The sequence below is a fragment of the Eschscholzia californica genome, unplaced genomic scaffold (assembly GCF_041429995.1).
Source record: "Eschscholzia californica isolate CP2 unplaced genomic scaffold, dmEscCali1.0.p SCAF_5, whole genome shotgun sequence".
Classification (NCBI taxonomy): Eukaryota; Viridiplantae; Streptophyta; class Magnoliopsida; order Ranunculales; family Papaveraceae; genus Eschscholzia; species Eschscholzia californica.
Window position 1 is genome coordinate 40,231,713 of NW_028238472.1, and position 22,703 is coordinate 40,254,415.

The following is a 22,703-nucleotide window of genomic DNA, read 5'->3' on the forward strand; positions in this document are numbered from 1 at the left end:
TTTCCCTCTACATTTTTGTCCCTTGGATGGTTAGTACCCTAAATCATAGCCATCCAATTGAGTAAAACTAAATCTCCACCGTTAGAGATAAACTTGTGAGGATAAATCCTAGCCATTGAGAGGAGGGAGAAAGATACCCTCCTCCCTTATTATATAGATTAAAGGTTATTCTAAATCGAATTCATATTACCATACTTCTAGACATTAAGAAATAATAAAGAGATTTTATCAAAAATACAATTTATAAACTAAAACATGCCTCCACATGAAAATACTACTGGATCTACCATTGGAAATTTTAATTTCTTCCCCTCCAAAAACTAGAATTATAATTAGCCAAACAAATTCAAGGACAAAGTGACACATGAAATTACTAGAATTATAATTAGCCAAACCAATTCAAAGACAAAGTGACACATGAAATTGGCATGTGCCAATATGTAAATCTTAGTAGACTGCCCTGCCCTGTAAGAGAACGGGGGTTGAGCTAACCATCCAAAATGGGACACTTAGTAGACCCCCCATCCTAAGTAGTCAAAAAATGAACGTCAGGTCCAAAGTGTCACGTTAAGGGGAAAAATTACGGGAACAACCTTTTAAATTTTAGTATTTACTGTTCATGCCATCGAAATTTACAAAACTGCCATCGAAATTTTCCGGGGAAACGAAATTTTTTCTGAAAAATAATCTGACAACCGTTCCATCAGACTTTGTACTTTTCACAAATTTACGGAATTACCACCGAAAAATTCTCGAGAAACGCAAATTTTTTTTCGCTGTGTACGAGGCACTTTTGTACTGGAAATTTTCTTGTGTACTGGAAATTGTTTTATTTACTAAGAATTTTCTTGTGTACAAGACACTTTTGTACCGAGAATTTTCTTGTTTATAGGAAATTATTTTATTTACTGGAAAATTTCTTGTGTACTAGACACTTTTGTACCCGGAATTTTCTTGTGTACGGGAAATTTTTTTATTTACCAGGAATTTTCTTCTGTACTAGACACTTTTTTTTTTGGAAGACGACTACGATCTACGTACGTTGTGATAAGCTCGATAACTGCCCACTCAAACATTAACAACACCGGGCCTATAGCCCAACAAAGACAATGGCCTGAAGCCCAACAACTTTATTGCTACCTACATAATCCCAATTCAAATAACCAAAGATTCCACCTCCTCTGGGATTCGAACCTGGGACCTCCAGGGATTTCTGGAGTTTATGTCAACACCTTGGAACCACTTGGGCTACCAACCGTTGACTGTACTAGACACTTTTGTACTGGAAATTTTCTGGTTTACCGGGAATTGATTTATTTAATGGGAATTTTCTTGTGTACTAAACACTTTTCGAACTGGAAATTTTCTTGTGTACCGGGAATTGTTTTGTGTACTACCCATTTGGTTATGTACAAGATACTTTTCGAATTTCTCTCTAGATTCTCTCTCTCTAACTTACTACTTTTCCTTTCTCAAACATCATCGCCTTATATGTTGGTACATTTTTCTAAGGATTTTTAATGAAAAAGATAGACTTTCAGAAGTCTTTCAAAAAGATAGAGATGGCAAGAATATAATCAATTTCGGAATGTTTGTATAGAGAGAGGAAGAATTTTCAAAATAAAATAAATTAGAGAAAGAGGAACATTAGTTTAGAGAGAGATGAAGAAGATAATCAGGGGTTTTAGTTGTCCCGCTGCCTTAAGCCGAGCTGTTCCAAGAGACTTCTGGCCTGACCTTTGACTCTTCAGACGTTAGTTAATGTCTGACCATTTTATGCATCATCAAAAACCATGGGGGGTGTTGTTTCGTTGTGCATCGCCATGACCTCGTTATCTTTTCGGCGCCTCTTGTTACCCATGTCTCTTTCGCGGGTTGGTCCACCAACTATGACATTGACGCCCTCCTCGCTTTCAGATCCCCATTCTGTTTCTTCCCTCGCGAGTTCTTTTATCAAAGTCTGTGACACGCTGTTGAACTCTGTCGCCAACTCTGCCAGGCGCCTGATCGCCGTGAATGTCATCTCTCGTTGGTTGGAACGGAACGTCCGGTTGTCGGTCCGACTTCCCTGGTTCGAGTCAATGGTTTGCTTATTGGTCGGTTTTCCAAAAGTTTTAAGGAAGGTCTGAGTGAGTTCTGCGAAGGTTCCTATAGATCCCGGCGTCAGCGATCGAAACCAGTCCCGAGCGGGTTCTTGCAGCGAGGTAGCGAAGGATGAGCACCAGTCGTCCATATTGGTTCTGTGGAGGCTCATTATCGCGACATATTTCTGGATAAATTCCTGCGGGTCTTCCGCTCCAGAGTACGATCCCAGGCCTGGGATTGGGGAGCCTACTAGGCTGTCAGTCTCCTTGGGATTTTCCCAGAGCAGAGATTCGAGCGCGGCTTCCGCAATGCCCAGGTCCTTTACAACTTTTTGATTTTGTCCTCTTTCGGCCTTAAGTCGTTCGAGAGTCGTAGTAAGTATCATGAGTGCTGATGTCAAAAAATGGCCTTCCGTCAGATCAGCATGAAAACGGGAGTTGATGCATGACAGCATCCGTTATAATGGTATATTCTGTTACCAGAGGTGAGATTCCCCTGATAAGCTCTACTTCCACCCCTGGTTTCTGCTTTTCTGCTCTCCGATCCAGCTCCTTGCTCTTGCTCCTCGCTCCTGAATCCTGTTCGTCAGTTCCCGAGGGGGGAACCTGCAAAGGGTTCGAAAACCGCTCCGACGCTCAAGACAGTCAGGGTGCTCTTTGCAGTAAAAGAATGAATATTGGTCGATCCTTTTGGAGGGCGAGTTGTGGGAACTCTGGGTGTTTTGTGATCTTTTTCTGGTGAAAAGATCGTGTCATGTGAAGGACGATGTGGGGGGGGGCCTTTTATAGGCGAAGTTAAGCCGACTGTGATCAGTGGTGGTGGCGAGGCGGTTGCCGTCAAACCAGGAAACAATGAGATGTTCTTGACATTTGGACTGTAAACTCATTTTTTTGCAAAAATGGTCCGGGTTCTCATTTACCCCCCATTATTTGGACGGTTGGCTCATAATCTCTGAGAGAACATGTAGGAGGAGAGTTAGAGTTAAAGTCAGTTGCAAGCTTTGTAAATAAATTGGTTTAAATGGCCCATTTCCATGTATATTTAGCTTGCCCTTTCCAACAAACTAGGATGCTAGGTGTCAATAACTAAATAATTGCTTCCCTTCCGGGATTTACTTTCCCTTCCCAGTGAATCAACGGCCAGCAGCTTGAGCTCAATGAATCACCACCCTTTAATCTATACTTATGTGAGTGTGGAATCTGTGATTTATTATATACTAGGTGTCCACCGCGTTCGTAGGACCCCTTTCCTTACACATGATACACCGGTCGATGATCATAAGACCCCTTCGTCTGAGGACATCCACCGTCGGGACTCTATTGATGAAGGTCGCCCAAAGCATAAATCCAACTCTCGAAGGGATGTCCTTCCTCATGAAAATCTTCACTAGTGTTGGATGCATGATTTGGTCTCCTATTTCCAACAAAGAGTAACATTGCTTGACCGTCAACTTCTCTTTCTCCTCCCTTATCCACACCCTAGAATCCTGGTTACTATTTAGTCGAACCTCCTGGAGGATCCCTAGAAGCTCCACATAATCTGTAACTTCCCATTCATTCAAGCTTCTCCTAGTTTTGATGCTCCACACCTCGGATTCTAAGTCGATCATCTCACACACTTTCGCCTTCTTCTCCACCGCGATGGAGAAGATATTAGGGAAGCGATCTTTTAGCGTCAAGTTACCTAGCCATAAATCCTCCCAGAACATAATCTTCTGACCACTGCCCACTTTCCACTTGGTATTTCTTCTGAAGTCAAACAAGTTATTTTGGATTCCTTTCCAAACCCCACATCCATAGGATAAGTTTTTAACCTTCTTTGCCCAAGCATCCGGCTCAACTCCGTACTTATCCCCAATTACTTCCGTCCATAACTTGCCATCTTCCTGTTCGAACCTCCAGAGCCACTTAGTTAGAAGAGCCTTGTTCATAGTCTTGAGATTCTTGATACCCAGACCCCCTTTAGACCGGGCTGTCTTTACTTTGCTCCAGGCTGCCTAGTGTATCCTCTTGGTCTCTGATTTTCCATTCCAAAAAAAGTTACACATCTTAGAATCGATCTCCTTCAGAACACCCATGGGGATGGAGAACAGAGACAAATAGTAAGTAGGGAGTGCCTGCATCACCGATTTTAGAAGAGTTAACTTCCCTCATTTCGATAGAACATGCCCTTTCCAAGAGGCCAATTGCTATTAATCCTCTCCATAACCGGATCCCACAAAGACTTAGCCTTATATCTATGACCAAGAGGCAAACCTAGGTATGAAGTGGGGAGAGTACCTATAGGCCACCCAAACCCTTCCAACACCACCATATTTCTATTGCTTACCTCAACCTCCAGCACCTCATAAATAAAAGACTTCTTCAGATTCACTTTCAATCCTGAACATAGCTCGTACCAAACCAAAATGTCACGCAGCTTCATTAACTGATCCATGTCTTCATCTAGAAAAAACAACGTATCGTCCGCGAACTGCAAATGATTGATCTTCCTACTCGAGGCTGCGACTTGAAAACCCTTAATCCACCCTCTGACTTCCGCTTGTTGCATACATTGACTCAAAACTTCCCCAACCAAGAGAAATAGAAGGGGGGATATGGGATCCCCTTGCCTGATCCCTCGCGAACTCTGGAACACTACAGAAGGTTGCCCATTGATCAAAACCGAAAAGGTGACCGACGAGATGCAAACGTAAATCCAGGCCCGCCATTTGTAGCCGAAACCTATACGGTTCATAATATGGTAAAGAAAGTCCCAATTAATACGATCATATGCTTTTTCTAAGTCCTCCTTGAGTACGATACCTCTGCGACCTTCTTTCCTCCTTGAATCAACCAACTCGTTGGTTATCATGACGCCATCTAGGATTTGTCTTCCACCTATGAATGCTCCCTGAAAAGGGGATACAACTTTATCCATAACCGACGCCAATCGAGAGGCGAGAACCTTAGAGATGATCTTATAAGCCCCTCCCACTAGACTGATTGGTCTAAAATCCGTGAAGGAATAACTCTACTTCTTCTTGGGAATCAGAACTATGAAAGTCTGATTAAGTCTCCAATCAAGTTCTGCCGAGCTCAAGAAAGCCTCTACCATTGCCATGAACTCTTCTTTGATGATATCCCAGCATCTACTGTAGAACGAAATAGGGAACCCATCTGGACCCGGTGCCTTGTCTTTAGCCAAGTCGGCTATAGCCTTCTTCACTTCCTCCTCTGAAAAGATCCTTTCTAACCCGTCTGCCTCGTCGGGCGATATATGAGGGAGATTCATACCTTCAATACCAGGTCTCCAAAATGTGGGCTCACAGTAGATCTTACTAAAGTAGTCTACTGCCTCTTTCATGATCACTTCTTTTGTGATGTTGCCATTATCCTGAATGATGATGCTGATTCTGTTTTGCCTAGCCCTACATTTCATGATTTTGTGAAAGTAAGTTGTGTTCTTGTCTCCCTCTTTGAGCCATAGAGCTCTTGATTTCTGACGCAGGCTAACCTCCTCCTGAGCCATCAGACCCTCCAATTCTCTTTTCATTTTCTTCCTTTCCACGAACTCTGGTTGGGACAAGGTCTGTTGCTCCTCTTTCTTGTCTAGCTCACATATATTCGACTGCAGTTGTACGAAAGCCTTATGGAACTTGCTGTATTTCTCCCTTGACCATCATTTGAGCTTACCTTTCAAGTATTGGAGTTTTTTCCAGAACGTATGGCTTGGGGACGAGCCGTTAGGACCTTCCGCCCACCAAGTCGCAACGACGTCCATGAAATCCGTCTCCCTCATCCACCTCTCCTCCATCCTAAATGGGGGTGGATTAGATTTAACTACCTCTGCCCTCAAAAGGATGGGAGCATGATCTGAGATAGGCCTAGGAAGGATGAGTTGCTCCACCTTAGGATATTTGTCTTCCCAAGCGCCACTGATGAGGAACCTGTCCAGGACGTTAAGCACCGGATCAATTTGATTATTAGTCCAAGAGTATTCCATCCCTTGTTTGGGAAGGTCCATTAATCCGTTGCGATCAATCCACTCCCCAAACTCTCTCATACTAGACGTTACTTTCCTGCCTCGTTTCTTTTCATGGATAAATCTAATTACATTAAAATCACCCCCCACACACCATGGCATCTTCCACTTAGTCGAAACAAGGTCCAATTCCTTCCAAAAATCTGCTCTGAGATTTCTCTGGCAGGGACCATAAACTCCAGAGAAAACCCATTCAAAATCATCTAAGAAGTTCTTAAAGTGAAAGGAAATACTAAAAGACGTTTTAAACACTTCCTTAACTTCCAACATACTACTATCCCACATACACAAAATACCACCGGAAGCTCCTATTGATGGGATGGCATCCCATCCACAGCTTCCTTTACCCCAAACAGACCTAACAAGAGACTCAGACACATCTACTACTTTAGTCTCTTGAATACACAAAACAGAAACAGAAAAATCTCTAACTACTTTCTTGATAGCGAGCTTCTTGGTCGGGCTACCCAGACCCCTTATGTTCCAACTGAGAAGGTTTAGGGACATTTAAACTTGAGATCCCCCATACTAGGTGCCGAACGAGATCGAACCAGAGATGACGGAGGGTCCGACATACCCCAAGTGAGATTCTTTAGCTCCCTGTTCATCTTTCCTGGACTGATCTTCTTACCACCTCCCAACTCCTTCTCGTCCTCTTGAATAGCAATAGCCATACCCACCTTCTCCCTTACACCAAAGCTGGCCCCCTTGCTACCACTTGACTTATCCATCTGACTGACTCCTGGCTTGATTATGGCTAGAGGTGTTGTGTTGAGTACATCCTCCTCCTGATTAGCCTTCTTCTTCTTCTTTTTATGTTGTAGCTCCACATCCTGAGCTGCCAACATTTGAACCACCCTTTCATAATCATCCGATCCTGAAAACCCTAACTCCTTGCCTGTCTTAAAGAACTGGGCCATCCTAGCTTCCTCATTGGCGCCTGCAGAAACATGAGTCCCGCCTATACCCTGATCTGTTAGAGTATTAGGCTCTTCCACCTGCTTCGGCCCAACTGCCTTTGGGCGCCTGTAGTTTTTGGAGATAGTTCTCTTTACCGTTGGTATTCTACCCAAAGACCATAGATTTTTCTTGGACAAATCATGACTTTTCTTGAGCCGTTTGTACGTAATTGAATTTGTCCATTTGTTTGAGTCATTGACCATCTTAGTCAGAGTTTCCACCGTCACTGGTCTGATTTCTACCCCCCTCATGTCAGGCATAGAGTGCAACTTCCGGGTTACTTCCTCAGTGCTGACCTCCTTAAATCCTGCAGCTTTAGCTTTTCCTTTCCTAGGATCTCTCTTGGGACTCGAGACTGTCTTACCTTTGTCAACTTCAGTCTCCATCACCTTTTCCTGTGGTAGGTCTGCTTCCATCGGATCAGCGATAGGGTTATGTACCTGGGCCTCGAAGTTCGAGTCTTTGGCAGCAACCGTTGTCTTCTCCGGTAAGGTATTCTGGTTTACCGGCGAGAAAAGCACCGACGTGTCCTGTCTCCTCTCAGCGACCACTTCCGTTGTGATCCAAATCTGGTAGCTCTCACCATCCACCAACAAGGTCTTCCTTTCCGATATGGACCCGTTCGGTTTAACATCCACCGACACGCAAGCATAATGAAGATCCAGGAGATGTGTTGTTTCATAGCTTACTGCAACTATCTCACCCAAATCTTCCACCAAACTAGCAAAAGTTCTATCATTCCATAGGTGAAAGGGGATTCCGTACATCTTGACGTCCATCAAAAGAGGGGTAACGTCGTAACGATCACTGAGTTGCAGTGTGGGTTCCATTTACGGATAAACACTTTCTTGCCCGAGTTTTCCTCCACCAAAAACCCCATCGCTCTCAGTGCGTCAGTAGGAATCCTCGTCTTAACCAAGGCTGCACCACTTTTGAATGGCAAGATCTCCACATCATCCGAACCTAATATTCCTTTCACCTTCGACTCCACCGATTTCCAGTGCGCCGACGAAGATTCTCTCTTGAGGATCACCGCTTTCGACCAATCCATGTTGAGAATATCTACTGATGCCATGTTCAAGTTGGAAGCAGAAGGGTGGTTAGGGGGGTAAGAAGAAGATGAAGGGTATTGATTCGACTGCTTAGAAGCGTGGGGGTATTTATAGGAGGTAGTGGGTTTAAATGAAGGTGGAACATTCTTGCCATGCATTGGCCCAATGAACGGTGGTGGTTGAGGGTTATAATTCCTAGCACTGGATACGCCGGCTTGAAGATTATTCCTTTTTGGCATGTAGGATTTTGTTCCCTCTTTCCTAGGGATTCTCTTGGACGAATCTTCCTTCACATATCCCACCTTAGCCTTATCCTGATCATCGATCTCTCTTAGAATATTGAATTTGTTGGAAGATCTAGGGATTGGTTCAATCATAAGAGCCTCTTGAGAGTTTTTCAAGTTATAGAATATGGAGGTCACCTCTGCAATGGCTTTCTCCATCTTGTTCCATGCACCCTTCTCCGTCCTTGCCTTTTGGGATACAAATTGATCTCTTATTGTTATCCCCATCCCCTATTCTGTGAGCCCAGATGTACTCACCCCTCTTGTTACTCATCACCTCCCACATCCAAAGATTGGATCCGTCACGGAAGATGGCTAGTTTCAGTAACTCCTTCTGGTTTTTGGTGGCTCTGATCACGTTAAAAGTGAACTCCTTCAAACTATTCATACCTCCCAACGAGAGAGTTATGGCCCATTCCCTGTAATAACCCTGTTCTGAGATAACAAAGCGACCTCCGTTGAGTTTGGAGAAGAGGATTCTCTTTCTTTCTATATACACATAGATGCCATTCTTGGCTGCCATCGCTTACCTCCGGCAAGACGGTACCCCCTTTTGATACCACTCAGCGCACCAGACGGCGCTATACATGAATCCAAGATTCAGTGCAATGGCCTTAGCGGTGGGCTGGTTTGCTGCGATCTCCAGGGGAGAATTGCTGCCGGCAATAAACGACGAACACCCTTTTCCGATGAAGGTCCCGAGACACAGAACTTCCTTTCGATGCACTCAGATTACCACTCGACGCTATACCAGATACCAAAGATCTGTGCAAGGGTGTTAGCGGTGGAGTGGTGCCCTGCGATCTCTAGATTTAGTTGAGTCACCGGACGATGATCGGAAAACCCGCCTGAGTCAGAGCTTCTCTCTCCTGATTCTTGGTCTTAATCCGAAGAGACAGACTTGGATGGAGGTTGTGGAGCTTCAAATCTTTGTAGAAGTTCAAAGATTTACTAAGAAGTAGTAGAGAGAGAGGGGGGGTTGTGCAATACATAATAAATACAGTACCCTAGTACATTTATATAAAAATAAAATTGATTTATAACCAAAAGTAAATATCTAAAGTTCATGATAAGTTCCTAACCAAAATTCGATTGCCCCTCTAAACCTCAGTAAGAGTGCTTGTAATAGGAAAACACACCGAAGAACCTGCTAAAGATGAAATACCTTCGAAACGTAAAAATTTTGAAACACCAGTTTGGACATCATGTTCCATCCGTAACCGTACCGTGCACCGAGACTTGTAATTGATGTTGGTGTAATTGATGTTGGTTGTCATGCTTAACAAAAATCTCTGACCATCAAAGAACAATGGTCTTATATGAACTACCGGAACACTCCCAGGATTTATCACATCTTTTCTCTTGATTTTCCACTTGTTGTTTTCATAATCATGGAGTACCCAAGTTACAATTTCATGTTTAGAGGTAGCCACGACAAGAATAACTTCATCTTCTAAAACTCCAAACCAAGTACAATACCACCAATCTATGATCACTTCAATCGCCAGCACACACTTTGGTATTTCAATTATCCTGCTCTCTTCTTTATCCAAATTGAATGCAATAATATATCCCCCACGAGTTAACCAATGTATAATCCTTCGACTACAAACAGGAAGAATTTCTCTACATATAATAGACCTTTTCAACCCGTTAATGCCATAGGTTAACCTCGAAGACTTGTTGGAGTGTATCCAACGGTTTTTCTTTGATAAAAAAATCATGAATTTATAAGCCTTGTGTGATTCAACCATACAAACCAGAGTGTAGTGATTACAGTCATAGTGGCCGGAGGAAGTTGACCCACCAAAGATTATTCCATAATTAGGAATAAACATTTTGTAGGGAAATGGAATAGGTCTATTTTTCTTGGTTAAAGGGTTGTAGATGTAACAACTGTTGTATCCAGTCCTAACAAGAAGAAGGCCACGACCACTACCATAATATGCTGGTTGAGGCATCATGACTGGTGGACCGTAGTAGCTTTCAGCTGGTAAGCTTAGGGTAAAGGTGGTTTCACTAAGGAGATTGGGTTCAAAAGATAACAGAGTGCTAATATGTTCAAATGTTACCGAAATAAAAGTAGAATGACCTCCTCGAGCTTCTGTTTGAAGAAGACTAGTAGTGTGTTTGGAGACAAAGGAAGGATCAGAGATGAAGGAGTACCATCTTTTGTTGATAACTTTTAGTCGACCTAATGTTTTGGGAGATAGTCTTATGAGGATTTCACAAAAGAGATCGTCGTTTAGGTTGTCCATGAAAGCTCTTGTCACTGTTGGGATACAGTAGTAATCAGTAAAGAAAGAGAGAAAAAACTAATTAGTAAATAGATAATCAATGAATCATGGGAGAAGAATAAAGTATATTATAGAATAGAATAATAAATCCTACTAGTAGTACCTCCTTGTATTCTCCTTCTTACATTCCTCATGGTTTGGTTACTACTACTACTACTAGGGTTGTTGTTGTTTTTGGATTTGAAGATGAGCATTGTATCATGGAGTTTGGGGAAGTCAGATAAAAACTTCATCCGGAACGCGAGAGGAACCTGATGAAAACTTAGACACGTACCACCTGCGTTTTGGATCCTTGCTCTTGCGGCGTTAGTGAAATTCAAAGCCATGACCTTTAATGGTGGAATTACCTCATCATCATAAACCCTAGTAGTATTGTCATCATCATGGGTGACTATACCAAAATAAATTATAATATCCCCCTCGTCCTATTTTAATCAAACACCGAATTAATCATAATCAGCAACTTATTATTAGAGAGAGAGATAGAGAGAGAGGGAAATTCGTAAGTAGTAACAAGGAAAGTGGGAAGAAATTAGATTTAGTTACCCGTTCGTTCACGCAGGTTATCAATCTGGAAATAGAAGCCGTCGTCCTCATTAGATCGATTTTGTTTTTGAAAATTATCCTCATTAGATCGATCCTACTTTGGTTGCTCAAAAAACCTCTAGATGCTACTTCCTGATAAAAAGAGGACATGAATACAAGTAGTATTTGTTACTTGTAGCAGCCAATGGTTTTGGTTTTGATGGAGAAGAGAGGAAAGATCGATTATTTGAGGGACAGAGGAAAGATCTATTTTTTGGGAGAGAGAGGAAAGCGAGATAGGAAAGATAGATTTTTTGAGCGAGAGAGGAACACAGATTTGGGCATTCTCTCTCTTATACGGTTTCAAATGGGCTTCGTGTACCTTAGGTAGGACCCAGGGTTCTCCGACCACCCTTGGGGGAAATTTTATAGGGCTTGGGCAAGAGGCCCAATTTTTGTCTCAAAATATGATGCAGTTCCACTGCCAAAAACAAATAAGATGCAGGTCCAATAAAGTCGGATGGACACCCCTCTTAAGACCATGAAGTCGTGAGATCGAGTCTCGGTGGAAGCAGTTGCCATCAAGATTTATCCTATGTAATTTAGGCTATGAATAATGTAATAATTTGTCGGGCTTTAGGCCTCTTCGTTGTCGGGCTTTAGGCCTCTTTCATTCTCAGTTTAAAGTAGGCGGTTATCGTGCTCATTACATCTCCATGATGCATCAATGCCTTGTAACGACTAACGTAGACCGTAGTCGAATTCTCAAAAACAAAATAAATAAATAAAGTCAGAAGGGGTGAAAATACCATTTTGGGTATTGTTCTTTCGAAATTACGGAAAAGTGCCCCTCCTACAAAACTGGTTCTCCATCACGTTCTCTCATTTCTAACGCAACACGTGTACATTCTCTCTGTTCTTTTGTTTTCTTTTTCTTTTTTTTACTTTTTCACGTCTTTTCTTCTCACTCTCTATTTTCTCTCTCATAAATTCTCTCTCTACTTTATCTCTCAAATTTTCTCTCACCTAAGTTCTCTCATAAAACTCGTTCTCTCTCACCTAATTTCTCTCACAAATTCTCTCTCTGTTACTACTTAATAGGAAAGTAGTTATTAGAGATATTTGTTGTACTTTTAAAAAGGTTCATCGTGTAAACATACGTGCCCAAAATATAACTTTTTTTTCATATAAAGTAACTTTTTTGTACATTTAGGAATGTTTATAAATAAAAAAAAATTCTTTCACATAATCATCTAAATGCGGGAATATATATGATATTTACTGGCATTGACGATTGTTCAGTGCTTAATATAGCTTTTTTTTTCTATACTTTCTCTTCTTAACATGCAAATGAATTTTGAAATGTATTAGATTTGCGAATGTATTATAAATAAATAAAAAAAAATTCTTTCACATAATCATTTAAATGCGGAATATATACATGATATTTATTAGACATTTACGAATGTACGGTGCATAATATGATCTTTTTTCTATATATTGCATTTTTTTTTGAAAGTCGACTACGATCTACGTATGTCGTTACATTTGGCACTTGATACATCATAGATGTGATAAGCTCGATAACCGCCCACTCAAACACTAACAGAACCGGGCCTATAGCCCAACAAGACATGGCCTAAAGCCCAACAACATTATTTACACCCTAATAATCCCAATTCAAATAACCAAAGATTCCACCTTCTCTGGGATTCGAACCTGGGACCTCCAGGGATTCAAGACCCGGGCCTATAGCCCAACAAGACATTGCATTTTTAACATGAATAGAAAATGTTGAAATACCTTCTTCATAACCATTTTTTTAGAGCAAAACTTTCAGATCTTTGTTTCTTTTCCGGCGAAGGGTCCTCCCTTCGCCGGATTCCTTGTTTCCTTCTAATAAATAGGTATTATCTTTACCATTCGTCCATACCCACCTTCAACTTTTTCTCATTCTTTTCTCTCTCTAAAATGGATACCTTTGGCCAGTTTCACATGGAAACAGAGGAACTCCAATCATTCCATAAAATGGACAGAGAATTATTTAGAGTATTGGTAAATAACTTACAAAGAGATCCCATGGAAACTATCCAATTTTGGTCTGAAGAAATTGGTTTCAATAAGATTATTCAGAGAAGCGATCATCTTCTAGGGTTTTATTTCTCATGATTTTCAAAGTTTTATCTTTCCAGTGAATCAGGGTTCCACATATTTCCCGTTTCGGTTTTGAAATTTTGCTAGAACTTGAAGTCATGGTTTGAATCAAATTCTCATTCTGGTTTTGGTTTGAAATTTTGTAAGAAGTTCAAATCATTGGGGGTATGAATCCATTATGCTTTTGGATTTGAAATTTTGAAAGCAATTAACATCACAGGACGGATTCAATGAAAACGTAGATATAAAGAGAAAAATCACTGGGTTCATTGTTGGCGTTTTTTCTATGGTGATGTCGGTTCCGGCGACAAAGGCGGTTTTCCGACAACAAAGGTGGTTTTCCGGCGAATGTGACAGGAATGTAAATTAGTTTCTTTATTAAATTGTATTCTCAGTTATTTTGGTGACCTTTAGGGTCTTTTCATCCGTGATCTATAGGATCCTTTCATTTTCGACCTTTAGGGTCATTTTCTTGAGTCGTGTCCAGTCCAATTTCTTTCTCATTATGAGGCACTTTGTATTTAAAGGTATGCAACTCTCATGATGTTTGAAGAGAGAAATAATTAATCATCCATGTAACAATTGTGATTCAATCACGTATGAATGAATATGGTTCGCTTGGTTTCAAAAAAAAATGTTGAAATTTACTGGACATTTGCGAATGTACGGGAAATTTTGAAATGTACTGTAAATAAAATAATTTTCTCACATAATTACTTAAATGCGGGAATATATATGATATTTACTGGACATTTACGAATGTACGGTGAATAATGTAACTTTTTTCTATACTTTGCTTTCGTAACATGCACAAGAAAATTTTGAAATGTACTGGATATTTACGAATGTACTATAAATAAAATAATTATATTTCATATAATCATCTAAATGTGGTAATGTAAATGATATTTACTGGACATTTACGAATTTACGATGCATAGTATAACTTTTTATGTACTCTGCCTTCTTAACATGAACCAGGAATTTCGAAATGTACAGGACATTTGTGAATGTACGGGACATTTTCGAATGTACGTGTCATTTGTGAATGTACTGGATACTTACGAATATACGATGCATAATATAGTTTTTTTTCTATACTCTGCCTTCTTAACATGAACCGGGAATTTCGAAATGTACGGGACGTTTGCCAATGTACTATAACTAAAATAATTTTCATTTCACATAATCATCTAAACATGCGAATACATAATATATTTACTGGACATTTACGAATGCATGGTGCACAATATAACTTTTTTCTATACTTTGCCTTCTTACCATGCAGTAGGAAATTTGAAATGTACGGGATGTGCGAATGTACTATACATAAAATAATTTATTTTCCCTTCTAAATTGTCCTAAACATTTCTTTCAAAACGTAAACTATTTTACTAAAAATGTATCAAACGTTCCTTCTAAATTTTGTTCATTTTTCCTAACTCTCTAGATTTTTCATTCTTCATATTTTATCTTTTTTACTTTTTTATTTCCTTTTAAACATATATTTTTTCTCCAATTAGAAAAGAGTTATAACGGGAACGGACTAATGTACAATATACAGCTACGCGGGACAGAAATAAAAAATTGTAGAGGAAACTGAAACATGAACATTACATTTGGACGAAATGTTGTTCAAAAGCTTTGCAGAATTCAATTAAACTTCGACAATCAACCATTGCTAAAACCTCAAGCAACTAAATCGACTGAAATTAGCAGGAAATCAAAATTACCTGAAAATCAAGACAATTAATTAGAACCTAAAAACCTTTTAAGCAATCTCAGATCTAATTTTGCACAAATTGAAATTTGGTTATGTACCAGGAATTTTCTTTTGTACCGGGAATTTCTTTATTGACTGGTCATATGGTTATGTACTCGACACTTTTGTATTGATAATTTTCTAGGAATTTTTTTATGTACAGGGTATTATTTTATGTACTTGTCATTTGGTTATGATATTCAGTAGACGTAGACATTTACGAACATTCGGTGCATAATATACTCGAATTTTAATTGTTTCTGTTGTTGTTCTTCCTTGTTTATTCGTGACCTTATCTAGGGTAGATGTTAAAATTTGGATTGGGATCGAGGGTTTTGTACTGTTTTACTTTTTATTAAGTTTTTAGATATATAAGATTTGATTCGATTTGGGTAAAAAGATTGAAAGAAAATTGCGGGTAAAAGCGAAGATCCCCAAATTTTTTTCAAGTGGGGGGTGATGTATAGTGGTTCTCAAACTTCATCAAAAGACATGAATCTTTTGTTTCAGTCATCAACTTTCAAAAATCCATCAGAAGGAGGAAGAGATTTTCAGAGAAACAATAGTAATAGAGGAGGAGGAGAAGTTTCCATGGACCTTAATCTTTTTCATAGACGTCAACAAAATCAACAATTTCAAAATCAAAATCAGCAACAATTAAACTCTGGGTTATTGAGGTATCGATCTGGCCCAAGTTCTTTATTTGCTAATCTCATTAATGGTGATGATGATGATGATGATGAAGGTGAACGATGTGATACTTTTATACCTCCTCATTCAAGTCCAGAAGCTGAATAAAAACCTAACCATATGAAATCGATCATAGATTATAAACGATCCTTGATCTTAAGAACCATATCATATTCCAATCACTACAAAATCATACACCATTTGATTGGGAGCAAGTTTGAAAGAGATCATCTGATCTGAACTTAATCGAAACTCAGAACTTTAAATCACCGATTAAAATTTTTCACCGTTAAACAAAAATCATATGATCTGAACTTAATCGAAACTCAGAACTTCTTTGCTTTACTAAGAGAGAGTGTGATGAGAGAGACAAAGAAGAGAGAGTTGTATAAATTTCTTAGAGAGAGATGTAGTTGTGATATAAAGAAGATTATAAAAAGGGTATTAGGGGTATTTAAATAGTGGGCACAATCCTCCCAATTCCTGTTGTACTTTTTTTTATCTCGGGCCCACCAAAATCTGACGCGTTGGACCTGGAACTTATTTCCAAATAAGCCTGGGTCTTACTCACATTAACACCCTCCTTTTTGGTCTGTTAACTAAAAAATGCAAAATTTTATAAGGTGCACCTATATAGGCACCGGACTTGAGGCACTGGCGTCCAAGGCGTCTCGGAGTTGGAGTCCGAGACCGCCAAGTGCCGTACCTGGACGCGTCCAAGACGTTCCGACCGGACTTGGCCCTAGGCCATGTCGTGCTAGAGCGCGTCTCAGACGCGACTAGCACAGGCCATCCGACTTGGTCTAGGACCAATCCCTATGAGTCCAGACTTTTGACTAGTTTGACCGAGACTAGTCAAATGACTGTTTGACTTGAGTCTTTCCGGACTCGACTTGGGCCCATTGGGCCTTGACTCTAAAGGGATTTTTTCTTGCCTTTTCTTCCGAACCCAAAATGTTATTTTTCCTACGCATTGACCCGGGCTATCCGAGAGCCCAAAAACGGAGTTTTTCCAAGTTTGATTTTAGAAATCATAAAGGAAGAAACAAAATGGGTCGTAAGTCCGAATTTTATGAAAATTGACTTAGAAGCCCATAAGACATAGATATGTCACAACACATTTAGCTATACGGAACATAGCAAAACCTAGAATCCAATCTAGGTCACATACTTTATTTATGATTGTCATATATTTTCGAGCGGGAGTAATCAAAGGGGGTTCAAGGATGAAAATCCAAAGAACCATTAGGTGAACAAGAATAAATTAAAAGATGAGATCTTTTAGGAGGCTCTACTAAGATTTATGGAAAATCTTACGAGAATTCACATAAAAACTTACGTATAAAAATCACGAATGATTACGATAGAGTTCAAAGTAACGCAAACCTGATAACATACGTAATAATCCCTAAAAGAATTTTCAGTATAAGCCTACCCAGATATAAGACACCTGTTGATCCCTTGTTCATCGATGGTGGGTCTGCCTCCGCAGAGTGCCAACTTTTACCTTGGGACGATACAGGTAGATCTATGAAGAGATCTATGCGTCTAAACTGGTTTTACTCAACGGGTCAGCAAAAGGGTTTTGGATTTCGAGGCAAAGGATTATGCTTGACACTCATAGTGTGAAACTAATCAACCAAGAGTATAGGAGTATGATCAGTAAAGATGTTACTCACCCAGGACGACGGGGCTAAGGGCAGTGCCTTAGTACGCTTAACTTCGAAGGATTGGGATCTTTGATTCGTATTATTCAAACAAGGGATAAAAGAATTTGAATAATATGTCAAAATTTCCTAGGATAACAAGTTTAAGTCACTTTGCATTCTTTACATGTAGTTTAATTATGACATTCGACGATATCTTCAACCTTTACATCGTGACGGAAAAATTGAACGACACAAACTACGTTCAATGGGAAAGAAATATGAAAAAGGTTCTCGGGAGATTAGCAGAAGTATTAGACACACCGATCCCGGTACTTACAGAAACCTCTTCTAAAGAGGAACGTGAGTAAGCTGACATTATCAAGATAAAGTCAAGACAAGTGGCAACTCTTATGCTAGTATCCATGGAAAGAAAATATCGAGATACTTTCATTAACATGGATGCACATAGCATTATTCGACAACTAAGAGAAGTGTTCAAAACACAATGTTAGAAATGAAAGATATACGATATCCAGAACTGTACTAAAAAAGCGACAGGAAAAAGGGAAACATGTCCGCCTTCATGTCTTAGAAATGATTGATCATATCAAAGACTTGAAGTGGATGGAGCGACTAAGGAAACCGACTTTGCAATTGACTTGATCTTACTTTCGCTACACAATGGATTTGATAAAGTAAGACAAGACTTTGAAAGCAAGTTCGACACAGTTTCTCTCGAAAGATTGCTCACTATTCTGGAAGTAGCCGAAAGCAAATTCGGAGTACCTGAACATACAGAATAAATTCTTATTGTTCAAGAAGGTACCCACACGGGAACGGAAGGCGTTAACAAAAGGAAACGTTCTAAGACAAGAAGGAGCGGGAGAGTCCGAAGACCTAGAACCATCCTTCCTAACAACAGTTGTATATTCTGTGGTAGCAGATCTCATATATGGATAAGAGATTATCCTAGCTACCAAGAAGAGTTGAATCACGAAGCTAGAAACTCCGGACAACCAGTAGTCGAGGAGTCGTTTAGGGTTTCTTCTCATCAGTCGATTATTGCCACGCGTCTTTATCCTACTGGTTCGGTGTACGTTAGCTTGCACCCCCGAGTTGTGCCTATTTAACCTCCGGGTTTGTCCCATATCCTTTCCTTTTCTTTCTTCATCCAGTCATTGCTTCTTCTCTTGAGTTGTGATCTTCCTTTTTCTATTTCCTTTCAAGAAAATGACAACCTCTTCTCCCGCTGCCGATTTCGCTGGTCAACACCGCTTCTCGAGTCAGATGACTCTGGGTGATATTGACAATCTTTGAAACGATCATGCGATTCCAGCTTCCGTCGAACTTTTTTTGCCCTCACTTGAAGACAAGATCTACCTTTCCGATGATCGTCGTGTCGGCGTATACGAGGTTTTCTTCAATCTGGGGTTGGTGGTTCCTTTCCCTGCTTTTCTTGTTGATTTGTTGAACTATTATGGAGTGCGACTTTTTCAGATGAGCCCCAACGCTGTTATGACCATCATGGCGTTTTACTTCCTCTGTCTTCATCTTGATGAGAAGGCGAGTTTGTTTGCTTTTGACAATACTTTTTCCCTCAAATCCAGTGATAAATGTTGGCATTATTTTTCTTCTCGTGTTGGTCCATTTTTCTCTGCTCCTAATATCCCGAAGGTCTATAAGGATAGATTCTTTTTCGTTCGTCCTTCCCTTGCAACTAAGACTACAGTTTTCGTTCACCTGGTCCTGCCTATATGATGGGTCATGAAAATGTCCCATCTGAGTCGTTTAATTTAGTCAAGTTAGTCGGTTTCGAGTCTTTATTATAATAAAATGGTTGGCTTTCTTGATTAGGTGGCTTTCTCAAACTTTAAAATATAGTCCTTCGTAGAAATAAAGTTACCTATTTAAAAAATAATAATCGTTTCCTTCTTAGAAATAAAATAACTAATTTAAGAAAAAAAGAAACAAAATAAATTTCAAAACTAAAAAAAAGAAATTAAAATCTCTCTCTCTCAATAAAATAATAACTAATTTAAGAGAAAAGAAACCAAAAAAATAATAACTAATAAAAATCTCTCTCTCTCTCAATAAAGTTTAACAATAAATTTCGTAACATTTGATTGATACAAGCGTCTGTGCCCTAGGGCACAGGATATACCCTAGTAATATATTATAACACAATAATATAACAATATAATAATATTAGAATAATATAATAATAGTTTAATATAATAATATGATAATAATATCATTCTAACTATAATATAGTATTATCATTCTTACTATAATATAGTATTATAACAATTAATATTTTTATATCTTAATTTTTATATATTATTTAATCTAATTTGATAATAATAATTTTATTATTATTTTTCTTATCGAAATGTCCCAAGTGTTCTCAAATGTCTTCCATATTTTGAGAAACATTTTCACTCCAAAAGCTCTCTAAATTTACACTAAAATGTCTCCAAATGTCCCCAAAACTAATTTATCTTGAAATGTCCATAATATCGTGCCTCAAACGAATAACACAGGCATTTCGGGACATTTGAAATGTCACAAACGAATAACACAAACATTTTGGAGACATTTGTAATGTCCCCAACCAATAACACAGACATTTGGGGACATTTCAAATGTCCCTAACCAATAACACGGACATTGGGGGACATGAAAATGTCCCCCAATGTTCTAATCCACTACCCCCCCCCCCCCCCCCCACCCTTAATCCACATTTCGTTTTTGCTGATGTCAAAAAATGTCCTTCCGTCAGATCAGCATGAAAACGGGAGTTGATGCATGTCAACCTCTGTTATGATGGTATATTCTGTTACGAGAGGTAAGATTCCTCTGATCAGCTCTGCTTCCAGCTCTAGTTTCTGCTTTTCTGCTCTCCGATCCAGCTCCTAGCTCCTGAATCCTGTTCGTCTATTCCCGAGGGGGAAAAACCTGCAAAGGGTTCGAAATCCTCTCTGACGCTCAAGACAGTCAGGGTGCTCTTTGCAGTAAAAGAATGAATATTGATCAATCCTTTTGAGGGAGAGTTGTGGGAACTCTGAGTGTTTTGTGATCTTTTTCGGGTGAAGAGATCGTGTCCTGTGAAGGACGACGTGGAGGGCCTTTTATAGGCGATGTTAGGTCGACTATGATTAGTGGTGGTGGCGAGGCGGTTGCCGTCAAACCGTAAGGGAAGTTTCATCTTTTGCGTATCTAGGGTTTCTCTTCGAGTCTATCCCGGATCTTTGATAAGCGAAAGTTCCTAAGTTTAAAGATACTTTGTAAATATCTTATCGGAGTGATAGACTCTAAAGGAGAAGTTTCCTCCTTTAGATACGTGGAGTCCAATCGGGCTTAAACACTTCGAGATAGGTCGTTTGGCGGTGTTGTCTCCCCAGTTCTGGGAGTAAGACACTGGCTGGACCTATGTAGACCCCCTTACTCCTTTTGAGACCCTAGGACTGATCTGTCCATGTCAAAGGCGTTCTGCATAGCTGGTTTCTTCCGGCCGACCTCCCAGTTAGGGGAATATGTGGTGGACCATCAGGTGTTCAGCTGTCATGCTGCCTTAAGCCGGATTATCCCAAAAGACTTCAGGTCTGATCTTGGCTCTTCAAACGTTAGTCAACGCCTTGACATTTTGTGCATCAACATGAGTCCCGCCACTTCTTAGTTGAAAGTAAAGAGACCAAGGAGTAGTAACTCGTGTGCTTTTCAATTATTTCAAGATCTTGAAGTCGATGGTATTACCTGTACCAGAGCTGCTTCGAGAAGCTCATTGGGTCTTACCTGGACCAGAGCTGTTTCGCGAATCTCGGTCTTTCTGTTGATGTTCCAGAACTGATTGGTACTGAGCTGAGTGGAGACTTTTGGCCAAGGGTTGTTTTCGTCAGAGCCGACCCAGCTGTCTTTATCTTGATGTGTGGTTTGTTTTCCCAAGAGACGTTTCATCTTCTGCTCAAGTAATTGATTTCTTTTCCATGCGTGATTCTGTGACGTCACGGATTTGATCTTCTGATCACGCGTTTTCCGCTGATCTTTTGGGTTACTGCACACGGTAACTGATGGGTCATGAAAATGTCCCATCTTAGTCGTTTAATTTAGTCGAGTTAGTTCGTTTCGAGCCTTTATTATAATAAAATGGTTGGTTTTCTTGATTAGGTGTCTTTTGCAGAGTTAAGTGTGAAAAATGGTTAAAAATGAGGAAAAGATGCATGAAGGGTATTTTGGTCATTTGGAGTCAAGGACATTCTGGAAATTTGGACAAGGTCAGTGACAAGTGAAAATTAGAGTCCGAGACGAGCTCGTAGGAGAAAACGGAAGTCAATTCGGAGTCCGGAAGAGTGAGATATGCATAGTCAAAGTTGGAGTCAAACAATGTAGACTGGTGGGACACTTTCGGGCACCATTCTGGCTGGTGGGATAATAGCAGGTGACGTGGCACGTCCTGAATGCACAAACCGGACAGCAGCATGTGGTCCCTCTTTTCACTTTTAAGCCCTCCGAAAATGACTTTTATACCCCTCCTTTTTGTCTCACTTTATATTCAACCAATAGGAAATTATTTCTTGAGTAGAAAGCTACCCTAACTTCCTGTTTTAACCCTCTTTCTCCCATTTTCTCCCAATTAACTCCTAAAACCCTAGCCCTCAACCCATCTATAAATAAATCTCTACCTCTTTCATTTCTCTTTAGACTTGCAAACCCTCTCAATCCCTCTTCTCTATTCCCATACCTTCTCTTTCTCTACTTTTCTTTCTCTAACCCTCTCAACCTCCTCTTAGCCTCTCTCCTCTTTTAGCCTCCTTTTCTCTCTACCTCTTCAAAACTAAAAACCCTAGCCCCCCATTCTTTTCTTCTACTTTCTCTACCACCTTCATCTCTTCTCTACATTTTCTTTCTACTTCTAATTTCTTCTTCTAACCTTCTAATTTCTCCATACCTTCTTCTCTAAAATCTCTTCTTCTTCTATCTCTCTTCTAAATTTCTCTTCTTTTATCTTCTAATAAGCTATTATTTGGAGTTTTGGGTAATATTCTTGAGACATTTGGAGCTAATATTGGACATCAAAATGGAGATACATAGGAATATGGATTTTGAACATTCTTGGTGATTTCTTTTCATTAATCTTTTGTAATTCCATTTACTTTATAAATTCAATGAATATTACTTTAGATTCCATGAGTAGCTAAATTTGTATCTAGGGTGTAGAGGAAACC

The 22,703-nt window shown here is 39.8% G+C and overlaps 2 protein-coding genes across 4 annotated transcripts; both read right to left on the bottom strand.

Annotated features, from left to right (window-relative positions):
- Window positions 1-987: 987 nt before the first annotated feature.
- On the bottom strand, window positions 988-11,585 carry LOC147539193 (F-box protein CPR1-like). Of its 3 annotated transcripts, XM_086642550.1 has the most exons (4): window positions 11,325-11,557; window positions 11,248-11,291; window positions 10,805-11,126; window positions 9,420-10,676 (listed from the first exon to the last, which is right to left on the bottom strand). In XM_086642550.1, the coding sequence occupies exons 1-4, from the start codon at window positions 11,395-11,397 to the stop codon at window positions 9,505-9,507; spliced, it is 1,611 nt and encodes a 536-aa protein (XP_086498676.1). In that variant the 5' UTR covers window positions 11,398-11,557; the 3' UTR covers window positions 9,420-9,504. The 3 variants fall into 3 exon arrangements, with proteins under 3 accessions (XP_086498678.1, XP_086498676.1, XP_086498677.1); XM_086642552.1 differs by having other exon boundaries at window positions 988-10,676; window positions 11,248-11,585; XM_086642551.1 differs by having other exon boundaries at window positions 11,248-11,585.
- LOC147539194 (uncharacterized) lies at window positions 5,098-6,090 on the bottom strand. The gene is made up of 2 exons (XM_086643084.1): window positions 5,760-6,090; window positions 5,098-5,675 (listed from the first exon to the last, which is right to left on the bottom strand). Exons 1-2 carry the CDS (start codon window positions 6,088-6,090, stop codon window positions 5,098-5,100), a joined length of 909 nt encoding a protein of 302 aa, XP_086499210.1.
- Window positions 11,586-22,703: the final 11,118 nt, after the last annotated feature.

Excerpts from the sequence above, each read along its gene's own strand:
- LOC147539193 (XM_086642551.1), bottom strand. The coding sequence starts at position 11,397 with ATGTCCTCTTTTTATCAGGAAGTAGCATCTAGAGGTTTTTTGAGCAAC. Across the intron at positions 11,127-11,247 it reads TAACCTGCGTGAACGAACGG|GACGAGGGGGATATTATAAT; the intron begins GTAACTAAATCT and ends TGATTAAAATAG. Across the intron at positions 10,677-10,804 it reads AAGAAGGAGAATACAAGGAG|TGACAAGAGCTTTCATGGAC; the intron begins GTACTACTAGTA and ends GTATCCCAACAG.
- LOC147539194 (XM_086643084.1), bottom strand. The coding sequence starts at position 6,090 with ATGGACCTTCCCAAACAAGGGATGGAATACTCTTGGACTAATAATCAA. Across the intron at positions 5,676-5,759 it reads AAAACTCCAATACTTGAAAG|ACAAGAAAGAGGAGCAACAG; the intron begins GTAAGCTCAAAT and ends TATGTGAGCTAG.